The sequence below is a fragment of the Somniosus microcephalus genome, chromosome 1, assembly GCF_052327205.1.
Source record: "Somniosus microcephalus isolate GS21.2 chromosome 1, FLI_Smic_1.0, whole genome shotgun sequence".
Taxonomy (NCBI): Eukaryota; Metazoa; Chordata; class Chondrichthyes; order Squaliformes; family Somniosidae; genus Somniosus; species Somniosus microcephalus.
The window spans coordinates 251,243,954-251,264,534 of NC_140987.1; the positions used below are offsets into that span (position 1 = coordinate 251,243,954).

The 20,581-nt window shown below is 45.9% G+C and overlaps 1 protein-coding gene across 4 annotated transcripts in view; it reads right to left on the reverse strand.

The window, feature by feature from the left end:
* LOC147124709 (izumo sperm-egg fusion protein 4-like) overlaps positions 1–20,581 on the reverse strand; it is a 44,521-nt gene that overhangs the window by 2,507 nt on the left and 21,433 nt on the right. For all 4 annotated transcript variants that reach the window (XM_086002713.1, XM_086002544.1, XM_086002628.1 and 1 more), the window contains one exon: positions 7,822–7,963. In XM_086002713.1, the coding sequence (XP_085858839.1) occupies positions 7,822–7,963 (142 nt within the window). The remainder of the gene's footprint in view (positions 1–7,821; positions 7,964–20,581) is intronic.

Consider the following 20,581-nt stretch of genomic DNA (forward strand, 5'->3'; position numbering starts at 1 on the left):
ACTGAACAGAAAAATGGCAGCCAGGAACGATATGCACACAGCAGGGACCACTAATGTACACAGTGGACGTTGGAGAGAGCATCGTGAGACGCCATGCTGACCAGATTCTAGAGTCACAGGAACAAGCCAAACCCATACCACGAGCAGGTGCACCTGGTAATCAACCCGAAGTACAGATTGCGTCTACCTCAGAAGCAGTGGTATTGGAAGCTGACGAACCAACCAATGACAATGAGCCAGAATCAACTCCGCCGCAAGAACAGGATACTCAAGAAAGGCGCTATCCAGTCCGGATCAGGAAGCCTCCTCAAAGACTCAACTTATAAATTATTATTTCAGTTGATGTATATAGTACAGAGAAAATTGTAATTGTAATTAGTTATTATTTAGTTGTTAAGTGAATGTTATGTACTGTTTACCTAAAAGGGGAGGAATTGTTGTGTATGTGCCTTTAAGAGAAGAACTGATTCTATACTGCAGTACCGGCAGTGACCACCCCTGTATATAAAGCCATAGCAGGCTTCTGTATTTCAGTCTTGAATTACTCTCTGTTCAGTAAATACCTGTTTTATTGTTCTCCTGTAGTCAGAGTATTATTGATCCTCGGACACTACAGTATTAGTCCTCAACATTGACTCTGGACCCCATGAAGTCTCATGCATTAGGTCAAACATGGGCAAGGAAACCTCCTGCTGGTTACCACCTACGCCCTCCCTCAGCTGATGAATCAGTACTCCTCCATGTTGAATATCACTTGGAAGAAGCACTCAGAGTAGCAAGGGCACAGAACATACACTGCGTGGGGGACTTCAATGTCCATTGCAGGTGGTGAGAGAACCAACACGAGGGAAAAACCGACTTGACCTCGTTCTCACCAGTCTACCTGTCGCAGATGCATCTGTCTATGACAGTATTGGTAAGAGTGACCACCACACAGTCCTTGTGGAGACAAAGTCCCGTCTTCACACTGAGGATACTCTCCATCATGTTGTGTGGCACTACCACCGTACTAAATGGAATAGATTCAGAACAGATGTCGCAGCTCAAAACTGGGCATCCGTGAGGCGCTGTGGGCCATCATCAGCAGCAGAATTTTATTCCACCATAATCTGTAATCTCATGGCCTGGCATATCCCTCACTCTACCATTACTATAAAGCCAGAGGACCAACATCAATTCAATAAGGAGTGTAGAAGATCATGCCAGGAGCAGCACCAGGCGTACCTAAAAATGAAGTGCCAAACTGGTGGAGCTACAACACAGGATTACATACATGCTAAACAGTGGAAACAACATGCAAGAGACAGAGCTAAGCGATCCCACAAACAACGGATCAGATCAAAGCTCTGCAGTCCTGCCACATCCAGTTGTGAATGGTGGTGGACAATTAAACAACTAACAGGAGGAGGAGGCTCCATGAACATCCCCATCCTAAATGATGGCAGAACCCAACACATGAGTGCAAAAGACAAGGCTGAAGCGTTCGCAACCATCTTCAGCCAGAAGTGCCGAGTGGATGATCCATATTGGCCTCCTCCTGAGGTCCCCACCATCACAGAAGCCAGTCTTCAGCCAATTCGATTCACTCCAAGTGATATCAAGAAATGGCTGAGCGCACTGGATACAGCAAAGGCTGTGGGCCCCAACAACATCCCGGTTGTCGTGCTGATGACTTGTGCTCCAGAACTAGCCATGCCTCTAGCCAAGCTATTCCATTACAGCTACAACACTGGCATCTACCCAACAATGTGAAAAATTGCCCAGTTATGTCCTGTCCACAAAAAGCAGGACAGATCCAATCCGGCCAATTACCGCCCCATCAGTCTACTCTCAATCATCAGCAAAGTGACGGAAGGTGTCATCGACAGTGCTATCTAGCACCACTTACTCACCAATAACCTGCTCACTGATGCCCAGTTTGGGTTCTGCCAGGACCATTCGGCTCCAAACCTCATTACAGCCTTGGTCCAAACATGGACAAAAGAGCTGAATTCCAGAGGTGAGATGTGAGTGGCTGCCCTTGACATCAAGGCAGCATTTGACTGAGTGTGGCATCAAGGAGCCCTAGTAAAATTGAAGTCAATGGGAATCAGGGGAAAAACTCGCCATTGGCTGGAGTCATACCTAGCACAAAGGAAGATGGTTGTGGTTGTGGAGGTCAATCATCTCAGCTGCATGACATCGTTGTAGGAGTTCCTCAGGGCAGTGTCCTAGGCCCAATCACCTTCAGCTGTTTCATCAATGACCTTCCCTCCATCATAGGGTCAGAATTGGGGATGTTCGCTGATGACTGCACAGTATTCAGTTCTATTTACAACTCCTCAGATAATGAAGCAGTCCGTGCTAGCATACAGCAAGACCTGGATGACATTCAGGCTTGGGCTGATAAGTGGCAAGTTACATTCGCACCACACGAGTGCCAGGCAATGACTGTCTCCAACAAGAAAGAGTCTAAACACCTCCTCTTGACATTCAACTGGATTACCATGTCCCAATCCCTCACCATCAACATCTTGGGTGTCGCCATTGGCCAGAAACTTAACTGGACCAGCCATATAAATACAAGAGTAGGTCAGAGGCTGGGTTTTCTGTGACAAGTGTCTCGCCTCCTGACTCCCCAAAGCCTTTCCACAATCTACAAAGCACAAGTCAAGAGTGTGATGGAATACTCTTCACTTGCCTGGATGAGTGCAGCTCCAACAATACTCAAGAAGCTCGACACTATCCAGGACAAAGCGGCCCGCTTGATTGGCACCCCATCCACCATCATCAACCTTTACTCCCCCCACCACCAGTGCACCGTGGCTGCAGTGTGTACCATCTACAAGATGCACTGTTGCAACTTGCCAAGGCTTCTTCGACAGCACCTCAAAAACCCACAACCTCTACCACCTAGAAGGACAGGGTCAGCAGGCGCATGGGAACACCATCACCTCCAAGTTCCCATCCAAGTCTCACACCATACTGACTTGGAAATATATCGTCATTCTTTCATAGTCCCAGGGTCAAAATCTTGGAACTCCCTCCCTAACAGCACTGTGGGAGCACCTTCACCACACAGACTGCAGTGGTTCAAGAAGGTGGCTCACCACCACCTCCTCAAGGGCAATAAATGCTGGTCTCGCCAGCGATGCCCACATCCTATAAACAAAAAAATAACATTATTCATTGTACCATAGCATTATTAATTGTCATAACATTATTTATTATGTTGTAACATTTTATTATGTCATACCATAGCAGGTGTGGAGAAGGAAAAGTAATTCCATTTATAATCTAGTCATACCATGTGATCACTTGGTAAGCTAGAATGGTATGCTTTCTCGGAGGCTTTTAATTTTTTGTTTATATATTTGTTCTTGGGTCATGGGATACACCTCATGTATTGCCCATCCTTAAGGTCTTTAGCATTCAATCACTACTGTGGGACTGGAACCAAGTGTGGCTGGACAGAAAGGTCCCCTTCCTTGAAGGACATTGGAAAACTAGTCTCAAGGCCCCAGCAAGGTCCAGCAATGCCTCGATTTTAAAATTCTCTTCCTTGTTTCAAATCCCTCCATGGTCATTCGGCCCACCGTGCCTGTGCCGGCTCTTTGAAAGAGCTATCCAATTAGTCCCGCTCCCCCACTCTTTCCCCGTAGCCCTGCAGTTTTTTCCATTTCCAGTATTTATGCAATTCCCGTTTGAAAGTTATTATTGAATCTGCTTCTGCCGCCCTTTCAGGCAGTGCATTCCAGATCACAACAACTCACTGCGTCAAGTTACAGCTAACTTTTAATATTCATGTCATCACGTTGAATTAGATAGATTTCTAGACACAAAAGGCATCAAGGGGTATGGGGAGAGAGCAGAAATATGGTATTGAGATAGAGGATCAGCCATGATCATATTGAATGGCGGAGCAGGCTCGAAGGGCCGAATGGCCTACTCCTGCTCCTATTTTTCTATGAATCAAGAACTTATTGACTCATGGAAGGTTTCATTGGAGGAGCGATGTGGAAGAGACAGGACAAGGGAAGTAAGCCAAATCAAAGATGTCTGGATTGAATAAACCCAATTTCTTTGAGTTCTTTAGCTATTACCCCAAAAAAACAGGAATTCACCTGTAAACTATGCTGCTTGTAGCCTTGGAAAAGCATTTCAATATGTGATAAAGCAATGCTAAGTGTGCACAATTCCATGATTGGCTTGATTATTGCAGCCAAGGATACAGAGGCTGGTTTTGGGCCAACAATGGTATGAAATTGCAATTATTGAAACCGTGTCAGTGATATAAACAGACATGAAATTGAATCTACTCAAAATGTCATCTATTTTTATAAATTGAGTCAAAATTTCTTATTCAACTCTCATTTGACACACACTAAAAATGGCAAATATGATAACAAACTTTCCCCTTCTTTGCAGTAAAGGGAACAACAACAACAACTTGTATTTATATAGCACCTTTAACAGAGTAAAAAGTCTCAAAGTGCCTCAGAGGAGTGATTATCAGACAAAATTTGACACCAAACCACATAAGGAAATATTAGGACAGGTGACCTGGTCAAAGATGGTTTTAAGGAGCGTCTTGAAGGTGGAAAGGTTTAGGGAGGGAATTCCAGGCCTTAGAGCCTAGGCAGCTGAAGGCATGGCCGCCAATGAGGGAGAAAGAGGCCAGAATTGGAGATATGCAGAGATCTCAGAGGGTTGTGGGGCTGGAGCCTCCCTATCAATTTCCCGAAACTCTGGTGTATCCTATGAGTGCATTGACTCCTGACCAGAGGTTCAGGAAACTCTTTGGTGGAGTTGCATTTACCTCAAACAAGGAGCTAGTTTGCATCAGTTGGGAAGTTGAATGGGAATTCCCCAGCGTCCTGGTGGGTCAGTGTGGTCCTGGTCTATGTACAAGCTACACTGTGCATTCCTACTGATGGAAAACATAGGTGGTGAATTTCCTCAGGGCTGTTTCTGCTCCACCGCTGGAAGGTCCATTTGGGTGGAAAAGTGGGGTTTCCAATCAGCACTATATAAATCACCCTTATAAACTGCCATAAATCTATGACTTATCCAAGAACCCAAAGGGAAGACTACCCAATAAACCCTTCCTGTCACCTATGTGCACATTTTATGGTAATGAAAATCTGCAGCATCTTTTTTTAATGCAAAATATCCAATTTGATACAAGGCTTCAAGGCTGTTAAACATTAATGGAAAAATGACTTTATTTGCAAAGTGCCAAACTCGTTGATCTCATTCAAATCCCTTGTGTTATAATGGTCCTCGAGGGCCTTGGTTATGGAAAGATGAGGTTGTGACTCCTCCCATCTGAGGGAACAATGAGCTGGATATATAAGACAACACCCGGAGGGTTCTAAGGGGAGAAAAAAGAGGGAGCAGGCCAAAGGGCAAAATGCTTCATTCTGTAGCAGTTGATACCTGTTACTCTTAAACACTGTGGGGTGGAATTGGTCTTTGGTGGGAGGGCAAAATGGGCGATAGCAAATTGGCAGCCTGTTTCACATCGCTAAAAAAATTAAAAACTAGCACTTGTCATTAATAAGAACATAAGAAATCGGAGCAGGAGTAGTCCATTCAGCCCTTCGATCCTGCTCCGCCATTCAATAAGATCATGGCTGATCTTCCACCTCAACTCCACCTTCTCGCACTATCCCCATATCCCTAGATTCCCTTAGTATCCAAAAATCTATCGATCTCTGTCTTGAATGCATTCAACAAATGAGCATCCACAGCTCTCTGGGGTAGAGAATTCCAAAGATGCACAACCCTTTGAGTGAAGAAATTTCTCCTCATCTCAGTCCTAAGTGGCCGACCCCTTATTCTGAGACTGTGATCCGTAGTTCTTGACTCCCCAGCCAGAGGAAACATCCTCCCAGCATCTACCCTGTCAAGCTCCTTAATTTTGTATGTTTCAATGAGATCACCTCTCATTCTTCTAAATTCTAGTGAATATAGGTCTAGTCTACTCAATCTCTCCTCATAGGACAATTCCCCCATCCCAGGAATCAGTCTGGTGAACCTTCGTGGCACTCCCTCTAAGGCAAGTATATCCTTCCTTAGGTAAGGAGACCAAAACTGTACACAGTACTCCAGGCATGGTCTTACCAAGGCCCTGTACAACTGTAATAAGACTTCCCTACTCTTCTACTCCAATTCCTTTGTAATAAAGACTAACATACCATTGGCTTTCCTAATTGCTTGCTGTATCTGCATGTTAACTTTCAGTGATTTGTGTACAAGGACACCCAGGTCCCTCTGAATACCAACATTTCCCAGTCACTCACTATTTAAAAAATATTCTGCTTTTTTATTTTTCCTACCAAAGTGGATAACTTCCCACCTCTCCACATTATATTCCATCTGCCATGTTCTTGCCCACTCACTAACCTGTCTATTTCCCTTTGCAGCCTCTTTGCATCCTCTTCATAACTTACTTTGCCACCTAACTTTGTATCATCAGCAAACTTGGATACTTTACATTCAGTCCCCTCATCTAAGTTATTAATATAGATTGTAAATAGCTAAGGCCCAAGCACTGATCCTTGCAGCACCCCACTTGTTACAGCCTGCCAACCCAAAAATGACCTGTTTGTTCCTACTCTCTTTTTTCTGCCTGTTAACCAATCCTCAATCCATGCTAATATATTACCCCCAATCCCATGAGCCCTAATTTTGTATAATAACCTCTTGTATGGCACCTTAATTAATGCTTTTTGAAAATCCAAATACACTACATCCACTGGTTCCCCCTTATCTACCCTGCTAGTTACAACCTTAAAAAACTCTAACAGATTTGTCAAACATGATCTCCTTTTCATAAATCCGTGCTGAATCTGTCCAATCCTATTATTATTTTCTAAGTGCCCTGTTACCACGTCCTTAATAATAGATTTTAGGATTTCCCCTATGACTGATATCTGGCTAACTGGCCTGTATAGTTCACTGTTTTCTCTCTCCCTCCTTTCTTGAATAAGAGGGCTATGTTTGCTACCTTCCAATCCATGGGGACCGTTTTAGAATCTAGGGAATTCTGGAAGATCAAAACCAATGCATCCACTATCTCTGTAGTCACCTCTTTTAAAACCCTAGGATGTAGGCCATCAGGTCCAGGGGATAGAAGCATAGAAACATAGAAGATAGGAGCAGGAGTAGGCCATTCGGACCCTCGAGCCTGCTCCGCCATTCAATGCGATCATGGCTGATCATCCAAATTCAGTACCCTGTCCCTGCTTTCTCCCCATACCCCTTGATCCCTTTAGCCTTAAGAAATATATCCAACTCCTTCTTGAATATATTTAATGAATTGGCCTCCACCGCCCTCTGTGGCAGAGAATTCCACAGGTTAACCACTCTCTGGGTGAAGAAATTTCTCCTCATTTTTGTCCTAAATGGCTTACCCCTTATCCTTAGATTTGTCGACTTTTAGTCCCATTAATTTCTCCAGTACTATTTCTTTACTCATGCTAATTTATTTAAGTTCCTTGGTTCCCCACTTTTGTTTTTTGTGTCTTCTACCATGAAGACAGATACAAAGTATTTCCTTATTCCCCATTATAATTTCACCTGTTACTGCCTTTGCTTTCACTAATCTTTTCCTTTTTACATACCTATAGAAACTGTTACAATCTGTTTTTATGTCTCTTGCTAGTTTACTCATATTCTCTTCTATATCAATTTATTAATATCATTTAATGATCTCAATGTCACTTTCATTAATTTGCCTCATTTTTGTTTTTTCTCAATTAAAAACAGTAACAGAGAATTTGAATCTTAGGAACTTAACTTGAAGGTACGAGTGAAGTGCTTTAATCCAATACTTACTATAAGCCCCCAAGAGCTGCTAGGAACAGAATGATGGCAGCAAGAATTGGGAGTATAATTATTGCTGTTTTTTCACTTGCAAAGTGGCTTTCTCCTGCACTAGTGGTGTTCATTGGGTGTAACAATGATCTTTGTCCAATTCCTGAAAGATAATTCATTATAATTAATTCCGCTGTTTTAATTCTAATTAATTCCACAGCATTCAAATATGTCTTGGTTTACTTAACAAAAAGACTTGCACTGTAGCATTCTCTAAGAGCTATCTTCAAAATAATTGTTTGACCAAAAGGTATTTTCCAGTATTTTTTTATACTTCTCTTGCACAAGTCTCGGCATAAAGAGGAAGATGAACGCGGAAACAACCAACAGGCGGGGGAGCCTCATGAGTATTTGGCAATTGGGGTCAAATGACTAGGTTATGACTCCTAGCCCCTTTTTTGTGTCTGGAAAAAGAGAAAGAACTTGCATTCATACAGCACCTTTCATGATCTCAGGTCGTCCCAAAGCGCTTTACAGCCAATGAAGTACTTTTGAAGAGTAGTCACTGTTGTAATGTAAGAAACGTGGCAGCCAATTTGCGCACAGCAAGCTCCCACAAACAGCAATGTGATAATGATCAGATAATCTGTTTTTATATGTTAGCTGAGGGACAAACGTTGGTCAGGACTCTGGGGAGAACTCCCCTGCTCTTCTTCCAATAGTGGCCATGGGATCTTTTACGTCCACCTGAGAGGCCAAACATCTCATCTGAAAGACGGCACCTCCAACAGTGTAGCGCTCCCTCAGTACTGCACTGGAAGTGTCAGTCTAGATTATGTGTTCAAGTCTCTGGAGTGGGACTTGAATACATGACCTTCTGACGTGGAGGTGAGCATGCTATCAACTGAGCCATGGCTGACTGCATGTGCATTAAAGGGGTCCTCAGCTATAGTCCATGAAAAGTGGATGTGGGTTCGGCACACTTCTTTTTTTGCAGTTGCTTGAGGGCTTTGAGCTTTTAAAGGCTTTTGGATGTTTCCGCTTGCAGCTTTAAACCGATGCTTCTGCCACTCACTGATACTGCCCCAGGCCCTTCAAGTTCAGCCGCCACATGGGGAAGATTCCCCTCTCTCCCAGATTGGCGAGCAGCTGATTGGGACACCATCTAACACTGGCAGATGGCTCAACTCATTTAATTTAATTAGGCCTGACCTTGAAAATAGAATGGACCCCACTCTGACTCCTTTTGGTGGGGAGGCAGCTCACACTGCCTGAAAGTGACATCATCAAAAATGGCCATTCCTGGACAGTGCCCTCATCAAAATGGACGCCACAGCCAGGAAGTGACATTGTCAAAAATGGTGGCTCCTGGGCAGTGCCCTCATCAAAATGGACACCACCAAGAAGTGACATGTTTGGGGCATGGGGTTGCCACCCCTCCAGGATTGCCCTAGAGTCTCCAGGAATTAAAGACCAATTGCCTGGACACTGCTGTGAGCAAATGCCCGAGAGAAAAATCATAGCATTTTAAAAAAGTGTGTTTTTTTTTGCCATTTCCTTTGAACACTTTTGTTTATTAGTTATAAAAATATGGGAGGAGGGAGAAAAAAAGGCTGTTTTGACCAGGTGGGGCAGTTGGAGGCGAGATGAAACATCTAGGAATATGTCGAACCAGAGTTGGCAACCCCAGCTCCATTCTAAAATCAGCCCTACCGATTGTGGATCTCTTACTTGCTGTTCTAGTGTTACCAGAGGGAAAACCCCACCCCCAATTCACATCTGAAACTCAAATATCACGGGCAGGCTGGTGCACATCTGGGTGAATCGACATTCTAAGTGGCCCCTTGCACAGGTACTGAAGAATGTAGCATAAATAAGTAGAACAACAACTTTCATTTATATAGCACCTTTAACATAGTAAAACGCCCCAAGGTGCTTCACTGGAGTGGTTATCAGACAAAATTTGACACCGAGCCACATATGGAGATATTAGGACAGGTGGTCATAGAGGTAGGTTTTAAGGAGCGTCTTAAAGGAGGAGAGAGAGGTAGAGAGGCGGAGAGGTTTAGGGAGGGAACTCCTGAGCTTAGGGCCTAGGCAGCTGAAGGCACGGCTGTCAATGGTGGAGTGATGGAAATCGGGGATGGACAAGAGGCCACAATTGGATAAAAACTAGGCTTATCTCCCTTTGGGCATTAATATAATTCTCCAAGATGTTATTTACATGTACAGGGGAATTTCTGTGCACTCAATGGCCCAGAAATTCGGGTCGCCACGGGTGAATACGCACGGGGTACTCACCCGTAAGCCCAATGGAAGTGTCAGTTTCCTGCATGCACTGCGCATGCGCAGGAAACCAGCACTTCCAATCCTCTGAACGAAGGGGTTCAGAGGTCGAACGCACGCGCAGGGGAGGCTGCGCGTGCGCTTTGAACTTAGGTTTTTTTTACAGGTTTTCCCGGGAGGGTAAGCCTGCAGGATTTACACATTTAAAAAGCAGGCGTAAGGCCTGCTTTTTGCAAGGTAAGTGGTCAATTAATTAAAATTAAAACATTTTTTCCACAGGTTTTTTATTTTTAAATACTTTAAAGCAAGGTAAGTTTATTTTTAGCCCCGTTAGAATATAAAATTATTTTTTTCAAAAATTTAAATTATTGTTTAAAATAGTTATTTAATGTAATTTATAGTTTATTTAAAAAGTGTGATTTATTTGAAGGTTTACTGCTATTTTGGGGCCCGTATTATTTATAAGTTTTGACAGGTCTTCCTGTCAATCTTATGAATGGGCTTTTCCCTCCTCCGATTGGCTGCCCATGGCTCACGTGATCCCAGGGGACGCATCGCACTAACTACGCCCCTGGGACACGCAAGCACAGCGCGCCGGCAGCTGGGCCAGGCCCCGGAGTGGAATTCCACGGGGCCCTACAGCTCAACTGCCGGCGCGCAAGGTAAGTGCAGGTTGGGGTCTTACACCCGTGGGAAGCCCCCGACCCGAATTTCTGGGCCATAGTTGGGGGGGCCGGGGTGGGGGGTGATGATGGAGAGAGTAATTTCTGGGCCACTTTTGTGCACTTTCTAGAAACCAGTTTCAAAACAGCATTGCGGAAACTTGGGTGTAGACTTGTCTCAGCCATAAATGGGGCACAGCACAAGGAGACCAGGAATGGGTGAGGCAGAAAAATATCTTAAACAGGAACAAGTATTACTTATATCCTGCATTAGAGGAGCACTTTCTGTTAGTATCAGCTGTGGCTCAGTGGGTAGCGCTCTTGCCTCTGACTCAGAAGGTTGTGGGTTCATAGTCCCACCCCAGAGACTTGAGCACAAAAACCTGGGCTGACACTGCCGTCTTTCAGATGAGGCATTGAATCAAGGCACCGTCTTCCCTCTCAGGTGGACGTAAAAAGTCCCATTTCAAAGAAGAGTAGGGAAGTTCTCCCCAGTGCCCTGGAGCCAATATTTATCCCTCAACCAACATCACTGAAACAGATTATCTGGTCATTATCACATTGCTGTTTGTGGGATCTAGCTCTGCGCAGTTTTGACTGCTGTGTTTCCTACATTACAACAGTGGCTACACTTTAAAAGTACTTCATTGGCTATAAAGCACTTTAGATTTTCCCAGGTTGTGAAAGGCACTATATAAATGTAAATTCTAAATCCCGTGTAATGGAATACACTGCACCAACAGTGGAATTAAATGTCATTTTCTGACCTTCTGCTCCCATTGGAAAACTGCTCCCACCAGGATTGAAAATCAGAGATTCAGGCGTGTGCTGTGCATGATTTTCCGACCATTAATTTAAATGGTTGGGAATTCATGCAAAGCATATGTGCAGATTTCTGACATGCATTCCTGGAACAGTGTTCCCTGCCAGAAATGCAAGGTCAGAGCATGAGCCCTTTAATATTAGTTTTAGCAGAGATGGGGGAAATCGCAGGACACATATTCTGCAGGGTAGAATTTTAGCAACTTCGTAACACAATGTCATAATTCAAGGCTATGATTAATGTAGAGATAAATGTCCCATATGAATGGATTAAACACAGCACTTGTGACAGTTATTAAAGGGAAGAAAGATTAAGTTAAACTGAAGCCATGCTAAATTATAACAGAGTCAGATTCAGAGAAGCTTTCCTCAGCACAAACTGGCAGAAACCATTACAAATTCACCGACTTAAAAAATAAATATACAGATTTTACAATATAAAATGAGCACCTATATCACACTACTGTATGAGGAGGATTAGCACCTAATGATCTTCTCCCACACTGTCACTCAATGCAATACAGCAGTAAACCCTCTTTCCCACACATTAGTAGATATCAACCTTTCTTGACTTCAACGGAAAGGAAAATTGGGTGGGTGTATAACGGCGGGGTGTATAACGGCGGGGTGTATAACGGCGGGGTGTATAATGGCGGGGTGTATAACGGCGGGGTGTATAACGGGCAGAGTGTATAACGGGCGGGTGTATAACAGACGGGATGTACAATAGACGGGTGTATAATGGGTGGGGTGTATAACGAGCGGGGTGTATAATGGCGGGTTGTATAATAGGCGAGTGTATAGCGGGCGGTGTGTATAACGGGCGGAGTGTATAACAGACAGGGTGAAAACGGATGGGGTGTATAACGGGCGGGTGCATAACAGACGGGATGTATAACAGGCAGGTGTATAATGGGTGGGGTGTATAACGGGCGGAGTGTGTAATGGGCGGGGTGTATAACGGGCGGAGTGTATAAAGGGCGGAGTGTGTAATGGGCGGGGTGCGTAACGGGCAGGGTGTTTAACGGGCGGAGTGTATAACGGGCGGGGTGTATAACGGGCAGGGTGTTTAACGGGTGGAGTGTATAACGGGCGGAGTGTATAACGGGCAGGGTGTTTAACGGGCGGAGTGTATAACGGGCGGGGTGTATAACGGGCAGGGTGTTTAACAGGCGGAGTGTATAACGGGCGGGGTGTATAACGGGCGGAGTGTATAACGGCGGGGTGTATAACGGGCGGGGTGTATAACGGGCGGGTGTATAACGGGCGGTGTGTATAACGGGCGGAGTGTATAACGGGCGGAGTGTATAACGGGCGGGGTGTATAACGGGCGGAGTGTATAACGGGCGGAGTGTATAACGGGCGGAGTGTATAACGGGCGGAGTGTATAACGGGCGGAGTGTATAACGGGCGGGGTGTATAACGGGCGGAGTGTATAACGGGCGGGGTGTATAACGGGCGGAGTGTATAACGGGCGGGGTGTATAACGGGCAGGGTGTATAACGGGCGGGGTGTATAACGGGCGGAGTGTATAACGGGCAGGGTGTATAACGGGCGGAGTGTATAACGGGCGGGGTGTATAACGGGCGGGGTGTATAACGGGCGGAGTGTATAACGGGCGGGGTGTATAACGGGCGGGGTGTATAACGGGCGGTGTGTATAACGGGCGGAGTGTATAACGGGCGGAGTGTATAATGGCGGGGTATATAACAGACGGGTGTATAATGGGTGGGGTGTATAATGGGTGAGTGTATAACGGCGGGGTGTATAACGGGCGGTGTGTATAATGGGCGGGTGTATAACGGGCGGGGTGTATAATGGGTGGGGTGTATAATGGGTGAGTGTATAACGGCGGGGTGTATAACGGGCGGTGTGTATAATGGGCGGGTGTATAACGGGCGGGGTGTATAATGGGCGGGGTGTATAATGGGTGAGTGTATAACGGCGGGGTGTATAACGGGCGGTGTGTATAATGGGCGGGTGTATAACGGGCGGGGTGTATAATGGGCGGGGTGTATAATGGGTGAGTGTATAACGGCGGGGTGTATAACGGGCGGTGTGTATAATGGGCGGGTGTATAACGGGCGGGGTGTATAATGGGTGAGTGTATAACAGCGGGGTGTATAACGGCGGGGTGTATAATGGGTGAGTGTATAACGGGCGGGGTGTATAATGGGTGAGTGTATAACGGGCGGGGTGTATAATGGACGGGTGTATAATGGGCGGGGTGTATAATGGGTGAGTGTATAACGGCGGGGTGTATAACGGCGGGGTGTATAATGGGTGAGTGTATAACGGGCGGGGTGTATAATGGGTGAGTGTATAACGGGCGGGGTGTATAATGGGCGGTGTGTATAATGGGTGAGTGTATAACGGGCGGGGTGTATAACAGATGAGTGTACAATGGGCGGGGTGTATAACGGCAAGGTGTATAACGGGCGGGGTGTATAACGGGCCGGGTGTGTAATGGCGGGGTGTATAACAGGCGGGTGTATAATGGGTGGGGTGTGTGAGGGAATAAGCCATATTTCAGAAAGATACACCATAGTATGAACAGATTTATGACATTATTAATACATGATATATTGGGTTTAAAAGTCTGGAAAGCCTTGGAGACACAGGCTGTAAACAGAAAACAGGCTTCTGAGATGGGATGGTTTGATAACAAAGTTGTAAAAACCAAACAAGCTTTGAAATGGGAATTAGTTAAATATACTAAAACAATGACCCTATTGAAATGGCAGTTTGGCGATTCCAGAGAGTCTGGAGTTTGGGAATAACACAATGGAAGACCCAGTTTAAGGTGTTATAAGCTAACACGTTGAACAGAAACACAAACATTAAAAGAGGCATGTGCCTTTGAAAAGAAACACCTGCTGGTCAAATAGTTTTTATGTTAAACTTGGAAGACAGGAAGCATGATTAAATATGCAACCAATTGAGATAGCTAGAAAACACAACCAAAGTGTCTTTAATTTATACATAGTAAATATGATACCAACAAGAACACTTTGAAGATATGACCAATAGATACACCAAGCAATTACATTGTGTTTATATTGAACTTGGAGCAGTTAGGAGACTCAACGTCTGCTAAAACCAGTAAAGCCAATATTAAGGATTGAACAAAAATTTTGTAAGAATGGCATCAAACAGAAACCATTGCTGTCATATTGTTTTTATGATAGTTTTTGAAACACCTAAAGGTAGAGACATAATTATGCATGCAATAGTTGAATTGATAGTAAGATAGAAAGCATTCAACAGAGGTCTCAATAAAGACAATTAGCTTACATCCGCAGAGAACTTCAAAGAATAAACCACTGCAAAAAGGGTATAAAAGAAAGACCTTTTCAAACAGAAAGTCAGAACTCGCTGAACAGGCCAAGCGTTTCTCAACTTTACAGGCACCATCTGTAAGTTTTTAACTTTGAGTCTCAGGTAATCAAAGTAATTGATTCTGGTGGATAATCTGGATTTAGAGATAAGTAAGAAATAAGAAATGTAAGGAAGTAAAGATTTGAGAATAAGGATCGCTGAGAAATAAGAAATGTAAGCTATTTGTATTTTGAATTGTTAATGTTGCGACTGAATCAACAGCTGTTAAATGAATGTCGGCTCTTAAATAAAGCTATATATTTTTAGAATTGTCTCAAAGAGTATTTCTGTATAAACTCGGAAACCCAATCTCTGTACACTCTTTGGTGAGGAGTTGCAGAATTCTGAGGGGTATTCCGGACCCTCATAATATCCGGAAGGTTACAGTCTAGTTAAACTTATTAAAAGTGCTATCTGGAGGACGGTAACATCTTCAGTCATTCCTTTCCTTTAGGGAGAGATAGCCTGAACCTTTAGACCCATATAAGCGTCTTATAGAATTCGGCTATCTCTAACTTAAGTTGAAGGTGAATGTCTGGGGAATACGCCTGATCTGGGGTAGCCCGAGACAGGGCTAGAACTTGTAATTATCCTTTCATATAACAGGTGGGTGTATAATGGGTGGGGTGTATAACGGGTGGGTGTATAACAGGTGGGTGTATAATGGCAGGGTGTATAACGGGCGGGGTGTATAACGGCAGGGTGTATAACAGGCGGAGTGTATAACAGGCAGGTGTATAACGGGCGGGTGTATAACAGGTGGGTGTATAATGGCAGGGTTTATAATAGGCAGGGTGTATAACGGCGGGGTGTATAATGGACAGGGTGTATAACGGACAGGTGTATAATGGGCGGGTGTATAACGGGCAAGTGTATAACGGGCGAGTGTATAACGGCGGGGTGTATAATGGCGGGGTGTATAACAGACAGGTGTATAGCAGGCGGGGCGTATAACGGGCAATTATACCAACTAACAACACACAAGGCGGGCACTTGGCATTGATATTTTGGCATTGGCACCACACTCCCTCATAGTCACCCTCTAAAGATGTGACCCACACATTCTTTACACTTATGCCATCACTCTCATTCAAACTTTTATTTCCTTCCCTGCAGGATAAAAGAACCCACAATAACAGGGAGAGGGAGTGAACCGGAGGAGGACCTCCATCCTTCACCACCTTGACAGCAGCAGAGGAGGTCGTCCTGGAGGTCTCAGGAGTTGCAGAGCAGCTGGCGGTGGGAGATGGAGAGAGGGGGACCTCTCAGCAACTTGGTGACAGAATAACATCTCATACAGCCACATGGCATACAGCAGTCACTCATATGTCAGCAGCCAGTGACTGTTCATCATGTGTATAATGGTATTGTGAGCCATTCTTAATATTACATTTCTAATTCATCTCCTTACTCTCCCACAGGTCCATCAAGAGCCCCCACTCCACTGTCCAGGCAGAAGAGGAAGATGACTCCTCAGAGGAGCCTCCAGCCTCTGAGGGTGCACCGTCACCAGACCTAAGCACACCCAGCCCCAGTGCAGATATGCACACCTCAGTGGGTCCCATGCGAGATAGACTAGTGTTGTCACCTGGTGTCTCACAAGTCACAAGTGAGCAAGAGGAGATGGTGGAGATAGGGACAGCAGTGGAAACTGCTCACCGGAGGGCGCAGGACACTCCCAGCTCTGCTCAGCTGCATGCAGAGGCTCAGCCTTGGGGGCCATCGAGAAAGAGGGTGATCCTGGAGGCGCAGGAAGAAGTGCAAGAGGCTCTGACAAGTTTTGCAACTGCAATGTCTGCAAATGTGCAGAGAATGGAGGAGTCGATCTCCAATATGAGCACCACCGTGTTGCAGGCGATGGCGACTGTATGTTCCTCCATGGAAAGGATGGCCACTTGCATGGAGGAACTAATGTGCCACTCACATGAACACATGGGGCTGGATTTTCATTGGGCCGTGGAGTCAGGATTGGAGGCTTGTGGGGGTTTAAAACCCCGAAATTGGGGGTCCCGACCCCATCCCGCCCCCAACCCGCCTCCATGCCAGTTTCAAAGGAGGCAGGTACCCGCCCCGCACTGGGACCTGCCTCCCAGAGGCGGGAAGGGGATTAGTGCCAATTAACTGCCTGTTAACAGGTAGTTAACAGGCAGTTTTTAGCCTAATCCCTATTTTCATTGTTGAAATGTGGGATTCCCGACGGCTCCAAACCACGCCAAGTTAGCGAGGTGGGCCGTCGGGCTGAAGGGCTTGGAGGGGTCAAGATGTCCGGTGTTCAGGTGAGTGATGGGTGCATGAGTGCAGAGGTAAGTGTGTTTGGTCTGTGTAAAGTGTTTAAAGAAGTTCTACTAACCTTTACTTACCTTTACAGCCGTCCTTCCTTCAGGTCTCGGGAGTCCCTCATCTCACCGGCACAGAAAGCAGAATGGCCGCCAGCTGTCAAAATCTGCAGCCTCTGCTTTCTGTTCCAGGGAGCTCTCTAAATCATCCTGAGAGGAAGGAATTAACCTGGAGTACAGATTGTCAATGTTTGACAGCTTCAAACAGCTGTGGAACGCTGATATTTCATCTGTCAAAAGGTCTTGACAGATGAAATTTCAATCTGTGACGTCACCTGTTGCCGGGTGGCCCTTAATTGGCGTGCTGAGCCCGCTGGGCAGGCTCAACAAGGTCAATCAAGTCAAAATCGCGTGGGTTGGCTAGAACTCGATGGAGGCAGGACTACAACCCCAAAAGTTGTAGTCCCGCCTCCTACCCGCCTCCTCAATGAAAATCCAGCCCATGGTCTCTATGGAGAACAGATGGCAGAGGCTCATAGACCTCCTCTCTAGGAGGAATGTCAAGGTAGACTTGGGTCCTCATGGCCCCACTGATGTGCAGCAAGGTGCTCTCCAGCTCCTTGCTAGCAGGGAATTGCGGGTGGCCCATGAGAGGGATGATGGTGAGAGGGGACTTGGAAGTGTGGGCTCCTCTCAAAGCGCTCACGCTTCTCCCCCATTGCCTCACCCTCAGCCAGAACCCCAAATGCCTCCTCGGATCACAATGGACGAGTCTGCCCCTGCACAGTCGCAGGAGGAGCAGACTTTGACGGGGCCACCACAGGCTCCAAAACTCAGAGGACATCTGCCAAAAGTGTCTATGCAGTCGCAGTAGGGATTTCAGCAGGCTGCCTCTACCTCTGCTGAAGCCATAGGGGTTGCACCTTGTAGAAGCACGCGTAAGAGAAAAATGATACAGAAGCAGATGCACAAGGGTAAGCACATGGATGTTTAAGGAAGTGTTTTTGTTAAGGTTCCGTTACTGTTATGTCACATATAAAGCTATTTATTTTCACCACTTTCCAGTCATGCCCATTTTTGTCTGCTACTTTGGAAGTGGCTCAGTGGGTTGGAGTGAATGGTGAGACATAACGTTACCTCCAGCAATGGGGGTCAGTGTGAAAGGAATGGCTTGGCCATTGTAGCGATGCTTTATGGCATTGTTGCGGGGTGGGGGGGGGGGTGCTCAGGGTGGCGAGGAACCTGGCACAGCATGTGGCAGCCATGCTGTGTATTGCGTAAAGTTAAGTAAATCTGGCCATGATGAGGACATCCCTGGCCTCCTGGGCAGCAATGTGCTCGGGTGCTGCTGGCATCTGGACCTCAGTTTCGTCCTGCTTCTCCTCCTCATCTTTCAGCTGATGCTCCTCCTCCTCCTCTGAAGAGGCTGTGTGCTCAGTGCCTTGCTCCTCATGCTGTGCTAATCCTGCTGCTGCGTTATGTTGTGCAGCACGCAGCAGACAACGATGATTCTGGAGACCCTGGCTGGTGTGTACTGAAGAGCTCTTTCAGATCTCTCAAGGCATCTGAAGCATATTTTCAGCATGCCTATTGTCTGCTCTATGACACATTTGGTAATCATGTGGTTTTCATTATAATGCTCCTTGGCCTCATTGCCTGGCCTCCTCAAGGGTGTCATGAGCCACTTCTTTAGTGGATAGCCCTTGTCTCAAAGCAGCCAGCCAGTAAGTCTGTTTGACGGTGCGAAGAGCTGAGGGAGGGTGGCCTGGCACTGTATGAAAGAGTCATGACAGCTGCCAGGGAATTGGTGCACACACATGCATGATGATCTTCCTATGGTTTCAGACCAGCTGCACATTGAGGGAGTGGAAGCCCTTGTGGTTGGCAAACACTCCTGGGTGATGATGGGGTGCCCTGGTGGCCACATGTGTGTAGTCGATGACAACTTGCATCTGTGGGAAGTTAGCCAGAGCCACAAAGCCGAGCACCCGCTCAGTAACACTGGCTTCATCAGTGGCAAAGTTGACATAATTGGCTGATTTGTCAAACATGGCATCGGTGACCTGTGTGATGCATCTGTGGGCGGCCAACTGTGAGATACCACAAATGTCTGATGCAGATCCCTGCAAGGAACCTGAGATGAAGAAGTTAAGGGCGCTGGTGACCTTGACAGCCACTGGTAAGCCGTATCCACCAGGTCCTCTGGGCTGCAGGTTTGGTTCCAGTAAACTGCAAATGTCTGCGCCGACCTGGCCCGATAGCCTGAGCCTCCTGACGCACTGCTGCTCAGTCATGTTGAGGAAGCTCATCCTCTGCCCGTACAGCCTGTGTTGGGAGTATCACCTCTGGCGCGGTGCAGCCCTGTGCTGATGCCCTCTGCCCTGTGCAGCATCAGGTCATTGAGAAGGTTGTTGGTGCTGTTGCTGCTGGTGTACCTGCTGCTGCTGTTGTTGGGGCTCATTCTAGTCTGATTCTGAGGACCAAGGTGAGACAGTAAAATGGCACCCATGCCGATGAAATAGGTGGAAGGTCAAGTAGAGATCAGAGAAGCAATCTGTCAATGGTGTGATAGGTAGTAGCAATGAGCTGAGAGTGGCTTCTGAATTTGCTGAAAAGACTTGCAAACTGTAGACACCTAAATCTGTGCTCAGAAATCCACTCAGCAAGAGCCTTTCCCTTAGGCAACTAAGCAGGTGTCAAGTGGCAGTATTTTATTGTGCTTTCCATGTTCTGCAGTAATGACCTCGATCAATGGCCACTGAACTTCCGCCTCAGTTTGACAGACGTGGTTCTCAAGCTGCATGATTCCCGTGGTCATGCAGTTAAATTGAAAAGGTCTGGTTAAAAACACTGTTACGGATCTGACTACAAGGTATTAATGAGCTCAATGATGTTGCCCGCCTCTGCTGGGCCTTAACTATTTACAATCTACATTAATGACTTGGATGAAGGGACCGAGTGTAATGTAGCCAAGTTTGCGGATGATACAAAGATGGGTGGGAAAGCAAGTTGTGCAGAGGACTCAAAGAATCTGCAAAGGGATATAGACAGGCTAAGTGAGTGGGCAAACATTTGGCAGATGGAGTATAATGTGGAAAAGTGCAAGGTTATCCACTTTGGCAGGAAAAATAAAAAAGCAAATGATTATTTAAATGGAGACAGATTACAAAATGCTACAGTTCAGAGGGACCTGGGGGTCTTTGTGCATGAAACACAAAAAGTTAGCATGCAGGTACAGCAAGTAATCAAAAAGGCAAATGGAATGTTGGCCTTTGTTGCAAGGGGGTTAGAGTATAAAAGCAGGGAAGTCCTGCTACAACTGTACAGAGTATTGGTGAGACCACACCTTGAGTACTG